The sequence below is a fragment of the Thamnophis sirtalis genome, unplaced genomic scaffold (assembly GCF_051295495.1).
Source record: "Thamnophis sirtalis isolate CommonGarterSnake01/CBP01778 unplaced genomic scaffold, rThaSir2_p1.2 scaffold_4, whole genome shotgun sequence".
Lineage (NCBI taxonomy): Eukaryota > Metazoa > Chordata > Lepidosauria > Squamata > Natricidae > Thamnophis > Thamnophis sirtalis.
In genome coordinates, this window is record NW_028261384.1 from 32134256 (window position 1) to 32150519 (window position 16264).

The window sequence follows — 16264 nt, forward strand, 5'->3', positions numbered from 1 at the left end:
ACACCCTTTAAATTTTTAACAAGAGTGAGCTATGTTAAAATAAGTATTAACACCCCCAAATATCGATGTTGAGACGGAAGGTAACATAGCAACAAATTGTGAATTAGGGGGAAAACCCTACACTTTACATATAATTAATTAGATTTAATCCAAAATTATTGCTTTTAAAGCATAGAAAATAAATAACTTTTACTTTAAAAAGAGAAAGAAAACCTGTTAAGGTTTTATTAAAACAAATAGCATTTCATCTGCATTAATGATGTTAATGAATGAGTCCAGGATACCTAAGAAAGCATCTCACCCTAATAGGATTGGCCTATCCACTGGTGACAGAAGAAGGGGCATGTGGCAGACCTGTCAATCAGGAATTCTGGTTGGCAAGGTCCAGGAGAAGGGCCTTTTCTACCATGGTTTCCACCCTTTGAAACATCATGTTTGTTGAGGTAAAATCTGCTTCCACCCTCTTGACCCTGTCATAAGAATCTCAAAACTTGGCTGTATCAATTGGTGCAAATGATTAATGGTCTAGGAAGAAGAACCCACCTTTCCAACCCACTGTATTCTGGTTTTAAATTTAATATTTGTTCATTTTAATATTTTTTATATTTTCCGTGTTTGGTTTTATGATGCTATAAGGAGCCTAGAATTGCTTGACAATAAGATGGCTGGCATATAAATTTAATAAATAAAGGTGTACTTTATTGGACACTTATTGGATTATTATACACTGCCTAAAGTACCTTTTATGATATAGGTGCCAAATTTGATTATTAAATAAATAAAACCACATTTTAAATTTATTTGCTAAAACAGTAGAAGTTACTTCAGAGACCATGATCTATTTAAACCAATCACTCTAAGAGCCATTTAGTGGTCAAATAGAAAGATAAACAATACATTTTGAGACAAGATTCTTCCTGAGATTCCTATGAGACAAAGTTTAGATACGTTTATTGTCAGACTCACTTGCATTTTAACACTGCCCTCCATGATGTTTATTCTCTTTATAAATTATAATTCCAATAATAATCATTTTTCCAGAATTGAGATAAAATAAATGCTCCTTCTGGGCATTTACTGAATCCACTACAGTATTGGTGGCTATGGCATACTTCCATGATTGCCAATGCTCCAGGTGCCATATGTCTTTGTGATTTCAGTTTCATCCCTCCATCTACCAATGGTTATATGGTCAAAAATGAAACTGCTGGCAACTAATTCATCAAGACACTAAAAAATTGAACACTGACACTACTTTTTGGCATGATCCAAACAATTTTTCCTGCACAGATACATATATGCATATATGCACGCACGCATGCATACATACATACATACATACATACAACCTGGGTCCCTTGCTACAAGAAAAAGATAGGCAATACAACTGATGTACCAGCTCATGATTACTGATGATGATTTATTATGGTTTTTTCTCAAACTACAGTGTTGACCTCTTGATCATCCTTGCTATATGTACTGTAGAAATATGTTAAGGGGAAGCTATTATTAACATCAGATGACTTCAAATGTGTCTGACAGCAGGCTTTGAAGTAATTGTGCATTTTGCATAGAAGTGGCTGCTCTAGCTAAGAGAGAGATATATCAGACCTGCTAGGAGAGAGTACAATTAGCAAATGACAAAAATGCTTACAATCATATACCACAAAGGAGAAAATACAATATTATACTTTGGAAGCATAAAAATCTTCTGGAATATTAGAAGCAGTCCATAATATTTAAAAAAAACTATGATAAGATTTGCTTTGTTAGACAAGATTGTTTTATTTAAATGTTTTATAAACTTTCTTATGTTAGGCTTTATGGGGAAAAATGTCCAGAAAAAAATACAGCATATTAGCGAGAAGATTCGTTGCTGCTCTTGAAATTGGGGTGAGGGGCCAGACACAGACCCAGTGAAAATACATCATCCAAATTGATAACAATCAGTGCAATACAGCTCACATTTTGTAGCACAAAACTTAGAAAATGCCAAAAGCATTTTCTCCCTTTTGGACTCAAGATGGATGAACAAAACTAAGAAAATATAAACAGGCATCAAACCTCTTGAACTAGAACTAAAACATCTGGATACTGACCTCTGTATAGCCCAATGAATCCTTCATAACGTAGCACTTTCTTGAAGCAATCAAAGCTACTCTTGTACATCAGCTCTCCAACAAATGACCCAGTGGAGCGCTGGTTCTGCATTCGTGTTTTCACCAGATCAATTGGATACACAGCAGTGGCTCCAACCGCTGTTAAATAAGGAGGAAAGAAAACCTCTGTATTAAGCCTCGCAGCCTCAGGTTTATTGAGAGTTCATACACTGCATGAGGGACTAGACCAGAACATAATATTTAATCCTCCCCTCTCTGAAACCACCCCCCCCCACTTTTTTTCTTCCTAGGCAATATCATACTTTTCCTGAATTTCAAAGATTTTGTTCTACTGCCCTTGGCTTTTATTTGCAAGGAGTGAAAAAAGTGAAAATTGTACAAGATGTTAGGGATTAATGACAACAAGGCTAGGGGAGAATCTTTTCTGCCTTTCCTGGAAGCTCCCATTTCAAGATCAATTTCTTTTGCCTGATTTATGAGTCAAACTGATGACCACTACCACCCCGCCCCAGAATCTGAACCCAAACTGCATGGGTTTTAGAAATCATTAATTTAGCAACCAGCCATAAGAAAAGAGCTATTTTTAAAGTTAAATAAGGACAAGCCAGATATCCTTTCTCTCTTTAACTTTTTTTGTGATAACAGATGAAAATAAGAATAAAAGAGAGGACTTTATAATTAAGAAATTATATATTAAGAGCAACACTATATAACATATGGATTAATTACTACACACACAGACACAGACACAGACACACAAGAGTCCTTAACTTACAATAGTTCATTTAGCAACTGTCAAAGTTATAATGGCACTGAAAAAGGGGACTTGACCATTTTTCAAACTTATGACCATTGCAGTATCCCAAGGGTCACATGATCAAAATTCAGAGGCTTGGGCATTGATTCATATTTATGACAGTCACAAAGTCCTGGGTTCATGTGATCCACCTTCTGTGACTTTCTGAAAGCAAAACCAATGCGGAAGCCAGATTCACTTAACAATCAACTAACTTAATGACTGCAGCGATTTGCTTAGCAACTGTAGCAAGAATAGTTGTAAAATGGGGCAAAACTCCCTTAACAAATATCTTGCTTAACAACATAAATGTTGGGCGTAAGTCGAGGACTACCTGTATACACACAAAAATACATACAGATACATATACATTTATCATCTATACATACACACCTATTATAATATATAAGGTATTATATTAGTTGGCACATATAATATGTACCAATTCAATTCTACCAGTATCACCATAGCAGGACACAAAAGTAAGGTATCAGTTTTGCCAACTGAAAAAAAGAAAAAAATCCTCCCAAACATTAACTGGTCAGAAACTAATATGCTGTCACTTTTTCTGTTGCCAGAACAATGTGTCTGCAGTGTTTGCTGTTCCTTGCTGCTTGTTATTTTATAGTTGTTAATCTTATTACTCTAAGAAGCCTGTAATCCACATAATCTCCTGAATGAAGTAGCATGTAACTCTCAGTAAATAAAAGCAGAGAGCCAGTATGGTATGATGGTTAAAGGAACCAAGCTGGAAATAACGACACCATAAATTCTAATCCCCAACAGGCACAGCTGCTTGACCTTGGGCCAGCCCCTCTGTCAATTCTAGGAAGAAGGCAATGTCAACCCCACTTCCAAAAATCTTGCCAGGACTTGTTCAGGCAATGGCCAGTAGACAAAATGACTCAAAGGGAAAAATAATAGTAATAATAACAACAATAAAATCAGCTTTGAAAAAAAGGAACAACAGCACTGAGATAATTTTGAGTGTCAGAATAGGAACAGCTTGTTAAACGAAAGTTTTATTATTGTATTTTTAATCCCAAAGAAAAGAACAGGAATTTATGGTATTTTTTCCTCAGGTATAAGAAAAAAAACCTGCTTGCTCTGGCTTGTTCACAGCCTGAGTTGGGGACATTGGCACCATTCATGCAGCTGCCTTTTGACATGAAAATGGAAAAAAATATTTCAAGCAGTTCCTTCTGTGCATATTCAGAGGGCACAGGAAGCTGATGACGGCTGTGTGAATAAAGTGGAGGATTCTTGGGGGGGGGGGGGCGACTTGGCTGAAATAAATTATGAACAGGAATACTGCATACAATTACAAGTGGAAAGATCCAGGCCCATTTGGATTTTAATGAAAAGGAGCTAAATGTTAAAAAGTAAATCAATAATCAGTCAATCAGGGAAGAATCGAAATAGCTAAGGTCAAGTTATTTTTGATGCAATGACAATAAGATGAAAAGCTTTGTGTGAAAAAAAAAAGGATAATGAAGGTCAAAAGCAATGCCCGGGGGGGGGGGGGGGATTCAAGCTAATATTTCTGTCATTCATTCATTAATTCACTAACCTCCAGCAACTGAACCAAGGGCAAACCTGTATGCAGATTCTGCTATCTGGATGAGAATAGGTCGAGCGACATCAGTTGGAGCATGCTGCAAAATTTAGGGGAAAGGTTTAGGTTAGTGAAATGGAGGAATAGGGAGAAGAGGAGAAGGAATAGGAGAAAAATCAGATTAATATAGCATATGTAAGTAATATTTGAATAGCGAAAAAGACACAAAGACAAACATTTCATTCTAAAATGTACCGTTCTTGAACCATTGAGACATGCTGCGCTTCAGTAAAGGGGCTATAACATGTACTATCAAGCTGGCTTGAGATGCCAACACAATTTATATTGTTTGTTTCATTTGGTGTAAAAAGTAAGCATTGTTCAAAGGAAGCCAAAGTGGCCTTGCCCCCATAATTATTGTTAATTTACAAAGGAACTCTTTCAGGTTTTTGGCTATTAGCACCTAAAAGAAAGAAAATCCAACTTGTATACCATATCTCTATATTCCATTTACTATATAGCTGATTTGCTTGAAAAGTGTTTTCCATAAAAATAAATCAAAACTTGGGGCATGACTGAAAATAAATGATTTTCCTTAACTAATTTTCATTATATGATTTGTGCAGCTCTGGAATGTATGGGAAAAGAGTTAAAATATGCAAGGAACTTAAGGGAACACTGCTATGAAGAGAGAGGAGGAACAGAATAACAGAATTGGAAGAGCCTTTGATGTCTTCTAGTCCAATGCCCTGCTCAGGCAGGAAACTCTATACCATGTCAATCAAATGATTGTCCAATCTCTTCTTTAAAACTTCCAGTGTTGGAGCTTCCACAACTTTTGGAGGAAAGGTATTCCACTGATTAATTGTTCTAACTGTCAGGAAATTTCTCCTTAGTTCTAGGTTGGATATCTCCTTGAATAGTTTTCATCCATTGCTTCTTGCCCTATTTTCAGGACAAGAATTTCATAAAAGAAATGTAATGCAATTTCTTAAGTTAAACCAATGAAATATTTATTATTTATTTATATAGCTACCTGTTCTGACCCCCACCTTGCCCGTTCAGAAACTACAGCCAGACAGAATGTTCAAAGGAATGTTTTTATCAGTCCCAGCTCCTGCTGGCTGCGAGCCCAAAATAAACACAGATAAATGCTCTGGCAAAAGTAAACTCCAGCAAAACAGGATTATATAAATCAAATCACTTATCCAAGTGCTTTTTCTTGATGATTGCAAACAAACAGAGAACTTGACTAGAACAGGAACGGAACATTGACTTCTGCAACCAGGGCGTGGCACCATCAGTCATTTTTATCCGCAGGAGGAGACCCTAACGAGCAACAGCTGCTCATTATCCTGTCCTGTGAGTCGGTCAGCCCTTTTCCTGTGTGCATCCAGAAACAACTCACAGGAGGTTTCTGCCGAGTCACAACATTATCCCTCAGAGCAGGGCCCTTCCCCCGGGTCTGACAGTCTGGATGCGGTCGGGATGGGTTGTCCGCATGATAGGCTCGCAATCATCTCCTGTGTTTCCTCCTTTGTTCCTTATGCCCTCAGCCTGTTTGCCTCCTGATATAACTCCCAAATACTTTCAGGAGCATTCCCCTTGATCCAATGCTCCCCCTTCACCCGGTGGCCACCACGTCTCTTCCCGCCCTGCGTGGTATCGACACACCGTCCAGGGTCCTCCACCTCCTCCAAGGCCAACTCATAAGACCTCTCGCCATCGGAGTCTGGCGGCAGCTCCAATGACTCCTGCTGGGCCACAACAGCTACCATCTCACTGAAAGTGGCAGTGCACAATAAAATAAAAATAACAATATAAAAAACTGCGAACATAAAATATAAAATTTGTATTAATAAATAGCCTAAAAATCAAAGATACCAATCCTAGGCAACAAGAGGATTAAAATGCCCACCTCAACAGTTAAGCCATTTCAAGAAATCTTCATTTATTGTTCAGTTTATTGCAGCTTGGCCGATTATTTAATCTTAATCAGAAACAAGACTTTAACATTAGAATTTATTTATAACCAATAAAAACTGTTTTAAAATTGGTGAAATTAATAAAGTAATTTGACTTACATTATTAAAATGCTTTTTAAAGATTTATAAACTTATTAGTTGAAAGCCATATCAGTGAAATTCCAGTTAGAGCCAAAATAATATATATGCTATTTTTTAAAAAGTTTGTTTTTGTTCCATAAAATTCTGGCATTTAATTTTCACAGTCAGGCAAAAGGAAATTGCTTTACACTTGCTTCAACTGTCTTGTACTGTCTGCATTGATTGACTAAGAGTGGTTTCTAAGTTCCAGATGGGCATTATTCCTAAGTTCGGGTGGAGAAACCATGCAAAATTGGCATATCTGTCAAACTCTATTTTAATCAAGTTCATAGTTTTCCAACATACTCATCAAATTTTCTGCATCATCTATGTTACTATTTTCTCCATAGAAATTTTCACTCTGCATTTTCATGCATATTTTCCAACAAATGCTCAATCTTGCGTGTGGATTTCCCAGCGTATTTGCATATATTTTCTCTCAATAAATTGCCTTCTTATCCACATCTCCAGTCACCTATACATTTTTATTTAGAAAATGCATTGCAATATTCAGAAAAAAGTGTAACTATAAAAGCATGCTGGTTGTGCTTTGGTTCTAGGTTCTGAATAGGTTTTGGAAGTTCAAATAGGTTTTGGAAGTTTTGGAAGTTCAAAATCATATTAAAATATGTTCCAGATAAAACTTTTACCTATTCTCACATATAAAGCTTCCCAGGAGTTTTCAGACTTTTTCAATGCAGTGAACAGGCATGGCTGGGGATGAAAAATCCCCCTGGGTATGTAAAGCCTTTGTTACACTTAAAGCATTTTCCCTGATTATAGAAACACTCCATTTGTAGCTTGCAATGCGTTTTTTGTTATTATTTTGAATCTCAGTTGATCAAGCACACACAAACATACAATTCTCTATTCAGGAGCCTCACAGTGCTAGCTGCAAGGCTTAGTAACATCCATAGAAAATTTTGATGTCACAAGAAAGGAATATTGGATCTAGAACAGAGGTGGTATTCAGCCAGTTCTCTCCAGTTCGGGGAGAGAACTGGCTGAGGACCTACCCCGACATAATGCGGAAGCACTGCGCATGCAGACGTGGTGCGTGCGCTCACATTTGCAAACCAGTAGGGAAAGTAAGTGAATCCCATCGCTGATCTAGAACCTATCACTTGAATAGAATATTCATCAAATTGGACATTTACAAAATACTTTGGAAATCATGGTATCAGGAACTAGAATATACCTTGGAAATGATATGTTTTTCTCATAGTACAATACCCAAACACGGCTGCCTGACCTCTCTTTAAATATGTCCATCATACGGGCAACTACCAAGTCCTCAGGTGCCCCTTAATTCTCTCTTCTCCATGTCAACTTTTTAAACTAACTGGATGATTGGTTGATAGTTTTCAGTCTTCTCATCATCCTGGTAATTCTTTTCTAGTTTTCTGGTATATTTGTGTATAACCAGGGTGGATAAAAATCGATAATTTTTTTTTAACAAAAATGGATTGTTTCTTAATTTAAATTTGATTTTTTTTATTTTGATCAAATTTATTTTAATGAATGCTTTTGAAATAAAAATCAATCTAAAGAATTTTATATTTAAGATACATTAATAGTTTATTCAGCATGAAACGAAGCTTAGTTATGTAACATGAGGCTGTATATTCTGCAATATTGAGACTGTTGGTGAGTCAACAGCAGGTCAGAGGAGCAGCAGCTGTGGAACAGAGATCATAGTTGCTCTTTAAAAATTATGATTTAAAACAAGTTGATTTAAATCAAATCTTTTTACAGTGATTTAAATCTGATTTACATCATTTTGATTTAAATCAAATCCACCCTGTGTATAACCCTATAGCCGACATGACTGGATAGGGAAAACCCTTACTTTCACATTTATAAGTGATACTTGAGAAATGGACACTGAAGCATTGATTGTGCAGCCTAATTTGCCTAATTTGTTTTATATCAGCCACATCTCACAACTGACTCACAGTGAGATCTACTCAGACCAATTCTCTTACAGTAAGCTAGCATTCTTGGAACTAAATGCAGAACTTTATATTTATCTCCTTTAGAATGTAATCTCGCCATTTTTTACCCTATTAAAATTCTTTACAATATTGATTCTATTATTATCTATTACCATTTATCCTTGGCTTTATATTAATCTCAAGTTTAGGAAATAGCATAGGATTCAGTAAGGAATCCTTACATTTTCTACTAATGATGTTGAGACAAATAATGAAATATTTTTAGAACAGTAACTTCAGCACTGTTGAGCCAGCTAATGTTAGGAGCACTCAACCTATATTTTACCATCTTGTTAACAGGGTTCATGGGAGATTTTGCAGTAACTTATAGATACCCTCCCGTGCCCCCAATCAATTATTGCTCCTAATATTGACAAAGGTACATTCTAAAATTATGTTTAGCAGTTAGTTTATTTTGAACTTTTGCTTTTATTATTTCTTATCAAAGCTTATAGAGGGGCTAGGGGAAAAAAGGAAATAATGATAGAAGACAAGTCAATAAAAAGATTGCCAGAAACCCACAATTCAGTCTAGGTGGACAAAAACTTTCCTTAAATTAGAAATGAGGTTGGAAATTCTTAATATGATTTTTAAGATTCTGCATCTACCCCAAGGGAGCATTAAATTCATACCAATCCTGGCTACTACTACTTTGTTTTGGCTCTTTCTTTAGTTAATATGTTCCTTACATACACCATATATGTCCCTTTTGAATTTCAATTTGTCAGGAAAATCCTTGTACATCATGGTTTTTCTTTTAAGTAGAAATAATGTAAACTGTGCCCTCAAATTCAATATTTGTCCCACTGGGCCCAAACTTCTTTTGTCTTTCAGAATTCCTAGCTATTGAATTTTGCCCAATCCTGGTGATATCTATAACAGCTTCCAATATGGACTCCATTTAATATTTCTGGTCTTTAATCTTTGGGTTATCTTTCATACAGGTTTTCTGAATAAATTGTAGAAAAAACATCCTCCTATCATACTTAGTTCTGAAGCAAAGCTAAAAATATACTGTTGTTGTAGGGTGATTTTGGGAGGGAGGACGCAGCCAAGTGAGGAGGGCCTGGCTCAAGGCCTATTACACCCAAAAATGTAGCCTGTATCAACTCATTGTGGTCAAACTGGCGTCTGTGCTCAGACTCAGAGCAGGGAGGGTGGGGGAACCTTCCAAGCTTTCAACATACAGAATTTGGTTTGACTTAAGTGATAGCTTTAGAAAAACAGAACTACACCCAGGTCTGTGTCAGTTTTCAATATATACAACAGACAATATAAAAATTCAGAAGTTGGCAAAGACATTTTCATTGTCTTTTGCATCATACCATCTTCTAATACAAGAGCTGTATAAAAATACAAATTAAGATTTCAGAAAAAAAAATCATGTGATCTTAAATTATTGTAAACTAGTTTTGAGGGAGTATAGTGTACAACACAAATTGCCAAAATCCTATATAAATTTACCTAGCACTTTTGTTTCGTGGTTGAGTGATCCAATTTAAATAAAACAAAACTACTCAGTTTTATATAATCCACAAAAACAGTTGGTATCGCTTCACTACAACAGAATTGGAACTTTACATAAAAAGTACTGCACAAGGTAAAAATAATATCTGCATCCTCTTTTCTCATCTTATGATACCTGTCTCTGAGCCTCAACCAGATTGTAGGGCAAAGTTCCTTCTTCCAAAGGTGCAATTCTTTCAATATCAGCCATTGTCATACGTCTGGGGAAACAAGCAATCATAAAAGTTAATTTTGCATCAACTATTATGAAAAAGTAAGATAGCTACCTGCAATGGTGGGCGGTATTTTGTTCAACCATACTGTTTCATATATATTTTTCCACAGCAAAGAAAAGGGTAATTTCAACTTACCCCCGTGGCTCATATAAATCTGCTAACTGGAACAAGATGTCAACTTCCATGGGTGTAACCTGGCCAAATTTCTGAGCTGCCAGAACAAACTCCTCTGCAACAGAAGAAGGGGTGGTGGGTGTGGAATACAGAAGGGAAAACTAATCAAACAAGAAGGAGACCAATCCACAAAGGACCCAGGAATCACCAACATTTAGTATGAAACCAATATGCTGTAAAAGAAGGGGGGAAATACCACAAATGGTGTGCCTGCCACTGTGTAAATGTATGTTTAAATACTCTATCCATCGTGCAAAAAAGAAAAAAAAAGAAAAACAGTCTGACTTTACAGCTTAGTGCTAACAGCAGGATTTAGGATATTTGACATACGGTATCAATCAGTTGTGGGCCAGAATGGAAAGAAAGAGACAGAGAAGAGAAGGAGACAGAGATGTGGAACGTTGCTTCCATGTGTGTCCCAGTAGGTTATATTAATGGAGGTTTGGCACTACAGAGGGAGTTCTCTATAAAAGCGGTTAGACAGAGCTGATAACATCTTGTTCCAGGCTTGTAGATCAGCTTACTGCAATGCCAGTACAACTTTATGGAATTCTTTAACAATCCTTGAAGGTCACTTTAATAGGCTGCCAATTTGGCATCAACCCTAGGAAGTTTTTATACTTGAAAAACATCTTTGTGTCCACTGTTTGCTTGGTGTGCAGCCCTATTTAAGAACTAAGATCTTTAGAAATAAGAAGTCAAAGTTAATTGTAACATACGAGTGCAACTGGAAAAAGGAAAGCACAAATAATAGACACATGGAATTCTTTTTATTCCCAGAAAAAAAAAATTATATTGTTTATCATACTACATGAGGGAAGTGTTTTATCAATGTTCACCTATCCCACTGATACCTTGAAAATATGAGGAAAATGGAACATTCCCCACCCCCAATTAATTATTGAATTTCAACTAACCTTTGGTAACTTCCACTTTTTTCCTATGTCCAGCCAGAGTACTATAGATTTTTCTAATAAGTTCCATATTATTAAGAAGGCTATTAAATCCATTAAAATAGGAAAAACTGACTTGATGAGAAGTAGTACCTCCAGCAGCCTAGAACAGAGCAAGTAATGAGAAAAGCAGGAAGAAAAAAAGAAGATATTAGACTGAAGTTTATATTTCAAACTTGAATATGTTTGTTGTAACATGGAGGAGAGTTTGTGGAAGATTGTTAGTTTTCTAAAACACCAGTGGAAGTAGCAAAAGATTTTTAAAATGCAAAATTAAAAAAAAAACATAATAGATTCTTAAGTTACTGAAGTTAATCATGACCAGCACACAAACTTTTCCTCTGTTCCAGTGAAACCTAAACAAATACATATGCAGAATTATAACAACATGGCCAGTGATAATTTACAGAGTTCAAGTTTCAATTCTGTTGCAGTCAAAAAATATTATAGTGTGTTTTATTTCTTCAAATGAGCAAATATTAAAGGTTTAAAAATGTAAATAAAGGTACATTTATTAGTATAGGACTATTAGTATTAGGACTATAAAAATAAAATATGATAAAAAAGAGAAAGGGGGAATGTCATGAATATTTAAGTACAGAGGACATCACATAACATAAATAACAATGAAATATCTCTTAAGATTTTTCAAGCTTTGCTTTTACCATTGTGGCATTGATCTCAAAGAAGTCATATCTTTAAAATACATGTTTTAAAGATACCACTTTAATCAAACATTAAGCTTTTTTGCAAGTTGAATATATTTCAAAGATGCTAAATAATTCTGAGAGGTAAGGCATCACATGTTGCTTTTCTTAAAACACAGAACAGGTTTTTTTTGCCAAAAACTGAGTTGACTTTTTAAACAAGGTAAGATAATTCCAGAATATGAATGAGTCAATTTATCCATCAGTAATAATTTTGGAAAAATTCACATTAATGAAAAGTCTTGCATACAACATAAATATAAATGCTATGCTTCTTAAATTGTAAAACTGTGGCCCAGCAAATATCATCCTCTTTCTATGACCTACTGCGCCGATCAGCAGCTGCAGAATTATATAATACAAAAAGAAACGCTTACTAAATTGAATTTTTATAAAATAAATATCCTCAGATATAAAGAGATTGCAAGTTGCATTACATATGGGATGTTGCAAAAAATGTATGCACTTTCTGGGGTAGTAAAGTTCCCTTTTTACTTTTCCCTCCTTTGAAACATATATACAATTTCCAACATGAATGTACTTTACAATTAATCAGGTCATAGGTCTATCCAGCAAGTTTTCAATTACTGGTTCTTCAAAGTCTCAAAAAAAAAAGTCTTTCTTTACACTGTTACCTGAATTCCTTAAACTGGAACCACAAGGATTGAAACTTGAACTCTCATGCATTCAAATCAAATACTCAACTACTAAGCTAGGGACCCTGAACAAAAGGAATCAGGTTGAACGGGACTATGAAAACTTTTTTAGTCAGAGGGCCAAATTCCAAGCAGTTACATGGCATTCCTGCCACATGTGGGCCAACAAATGTGAATCACGTCCAAATCCATTTTTGTTGAAACTTAAAATGGAGTTCTAGGACTACTATATATAAATAGAAATCATTAGATCCACTGGACCATTAGTTTGTATAAAGAAAACTGCAAAAATCAAACGTGTACATTTGAATAAAAACTATCAATATACACTAAAGTTATTCGTCATTTCGCCTATGCTTGGCTTCAGTGGTAAATACTGATTAATAAGTAAATAATTTCAATTATGTATCCAATATATAATTTATTAAAGATATTATTTTTAACATCAACTCAGATATTAAAAGCTAAATAATTTTTGAATTTAAAAACTCAACTCTTTGTATATAGAATTCATGTTAAATCTATTTCAGTAACTTATCAAAAACTGGGCATGCAGTTAATTCATGGTTGGTACTATCCTCTGCTAAAAATATATAAATTGTACCCTTTCTCAGCTTGGTTGTGGGGATTGTACAGGAAGCAAACTATTAGTATAGGTTTGGTGGAAATGCCCAAGCAGTCATTACATTTGGACAAAAGAATTTGAGAAAACTAGAAATATCACAAAATAACCTTTGACAATAAATCCAGTCGCATATTTTTTCCTTCCCTGTACCTTACTCTTAATCCTTTTTTTTAACTGATATTTTTCATTCCATAAAATATTGAACATTTTTGCTTTTGATTAGAGGTATAAAAATAATTGATTGAAACATAAACATAATATTAAAGAGTTTTATGAATAAGAACAGGTTTAATTAAATTTAGTCATTTATTTCTTAACTATCATAATGAATGTTTTCTAATACATTATCCTTGTAAATACTGCAGTTAAAACGAGTATGTTAAATTAACTGCATTTCTCCTTAATCTTACAAAAAGCAAAAAAAAACCAATAACCTTCCAATAATTTTTTTAATTTGCTGTTTTTTCATTTTTAGTTTTTCTTTTTAAATTTGGTAGAATTGTTTTTGTCATTATATTTTCTTACTTTAATTTAATAGGTCGTGTTTTTAATACAAATATTATACCGTGTTTTCCCGTAAATAAGACAGGGTCATTTTCTTTTGACCTCTGAAATAAGTGCCTGGCCTTATTTTTGGGGAGGTCTTATTATTTTTTAGGTGCAGGAGGCACAGTCACCTCATGGCTGCTGCGTTGCAATATTTTTGGGGAGGAATTATTTTCAGGGGAGGGATTATTTTAGCGCATATGCTCAACAGCCCAATTGGGCTTATTATTCAAGGAGGTTTTATTTTCTGGAAAATATATACTGTATAAGCTATTTATCAATAGATTGTGTATATATGTTTCTTTGTTGTTATATTTTCTAAGTTTAAGAGTTATTTTAATACTAATATTATACATATATAATCTATCAATACACAGAGGGTGTGTGTGCGCGCATGTTTCTATGTGTGTGTGTGTGTGTGTGTGTGTGTATGTGCGCTCGTGTATGCTCAGTTGATAACGGAGGACAGCCTGTGGCTTAGTGGTTAATACATCTGCCTAATATGCAATACAGCCCAGGTTCGAATCCCAGTAAGGGTATGGCTAGCTGATGAGAGCTAAATAGATCTATACTAGTCTCCCTTTATTTATTTATCAGCACAAACACAACACAACAAATGTAACAAAGGCAACAGTAAAAATATTGGGTTTCTGTCTGGATGGTCTCTTATGACGAGCCGAAGGACAGAGAATGGAAGTAGTGACCTTCCTCCCATATTTGGGCATACCAGGGGTTGTGACTTTAAATATATATATATATAAAACCAGTTCACCTAATTGCTCAGAAAGTTAACAACTGGTTCTGCCGAAGTGGTGCGAACTAGCTGGATCCCACCACTGCATACACACTTACATATATAATATTATACTGATATTATACATACATAGTCTATTTATCAATATACAGTGTGTGCGCATGTGTGTATTTGTATATATACATGCATAAATACACACACACACACTCAACATATACTGATATTGCTATCTTAAGTTCTGACTAAAAGACAATATTAGCAGAATTTTGTTCTTTACTCCCCCATCCCCCCCCCAAAAAATCAAAATCAAAGAAAGAACAGAAATATAATACAGATGTATTAGAAGGTGGTTGCCATGTTACTACTCTAGCCCAAATAAACTAAATGTGAAGCTGATAATATATTTTACCTTTTAAAAAAGCTATGATAAATGGGCTTTATAATAAGTTCCTTGATAAGCACTGCATTATTTTTAAAAGAAAATAAACCGTTGTATGTTCAAAGGAATTGAAATATATTGCTAATGAATATAAATCATTCTTAAGTCTGCATATGTTCATTCCTGTGACACTAATTATTTTCAAATAATTTTGAATTAAAGGTTTTGTGCACAATCTTATAAAAGCTTTTGGGGAACATTTTTTCCATCTTGTTCTGTAATTTCTGCATCTCAATCTGTGTTCTGATTGATGTGTTCATACCAGAATACAATTAATCACTCTTTAATAAAGGATAAGGTTGTTTCAGTGTTCCATTTTTTGTTTTCCAATCTTATCAGATATGTGCTTTGTTGGGTAAGTTGGCATGGACATAATTTTTCAGAAACGTACCACATTCTATAGAGTGACTGAATTTAACAATCTTTAAAAGCAACAGAAACCTCAAAGTTTATAATAGTACTAAGTATGAAATTGCTAGGTATGCTCAGAATTCTAAGTAATAAAATGAATGATTAAAGAAAGAATGGGTGAGTTTTCCTAAAATTAATAGAAAAAGCAACTAATTATAAATCAAACTTTCTTAATGTAGTGTAATATATATTGTAATCCATATCCTTTGTAAATTTTGGCAAATGAAACTATGAATTGAAAAGCTAAGGGTTATAGGTAAATTGGCATTATAGGAGACCTGTGTTAGTCTACATTTTTTTCCAAATAATACATTTTACTTAAAGCTTATGACTTTTATAAATATTTGCAATTGGGAAATGTGCTACTAAACCCCTTCAAATAAATTAGCAATAAAAAAGTCTTCCACGGCCATTTTGTACCTTTTACCAATAAAAAGCACACTGAAAGAGTTCATGCATTTACAAAACTCAGTTGTGCAATGCAGAACTTCCTGAATCATATGCACTAGTTCCCATTTCAATCAATTTAGCTTTTAACCAGAGGTATTATTCAGCAGGTTCTGACCAGTTCTGGAGAACCAGTAGCGGAAATTTTGAGTAATTCAGAGAACCGGTAAATACCAGTTCTGACCTGATCCGCCCCCATCTATTCTCTGCCTCCCGAATCCCAGCTGATCAGGAGGAAAT

At 34.8% G+C, this 16264-nt stretch overlaps 1 protein-coding gene across 3 annotated transcripts in view; it reads right to left on the reverse strand.

The window, feature by feature from the left end:
* The window catches only part of SLC25A13 (solute carrier family 25 member 13), a 162250-nt gene that overhangs the window by 45273 nt on the left and 100713 nt on the right, over positions 1-16264 (reverse strand). For all 3 annotated transcript variants that reach the window (XM_014051794.2, XM_014051795.2, XM_014051796.2), the window contains 5 exons: positions 11404-11542; positions 10448-10541; positions 10213-10297; positions 4487-4571; positions 2100-2258 (listed from right to left, as the gene is read on the reverse strand). In XM_014051794.2, coding sequence (XP_013907269.2) covers positions 2100-2258; positions 4487-4571; positions 10213-10297; positions 10448-10541; positions 11404-11542 — 562 coding nt within the window. The remainder of the gene's footprint in view (positions 1-2099; positions 2259-4486; positions 4572-10212; positions 10298-10447; positions 10542-11403; positions 11543-16264) is intronic.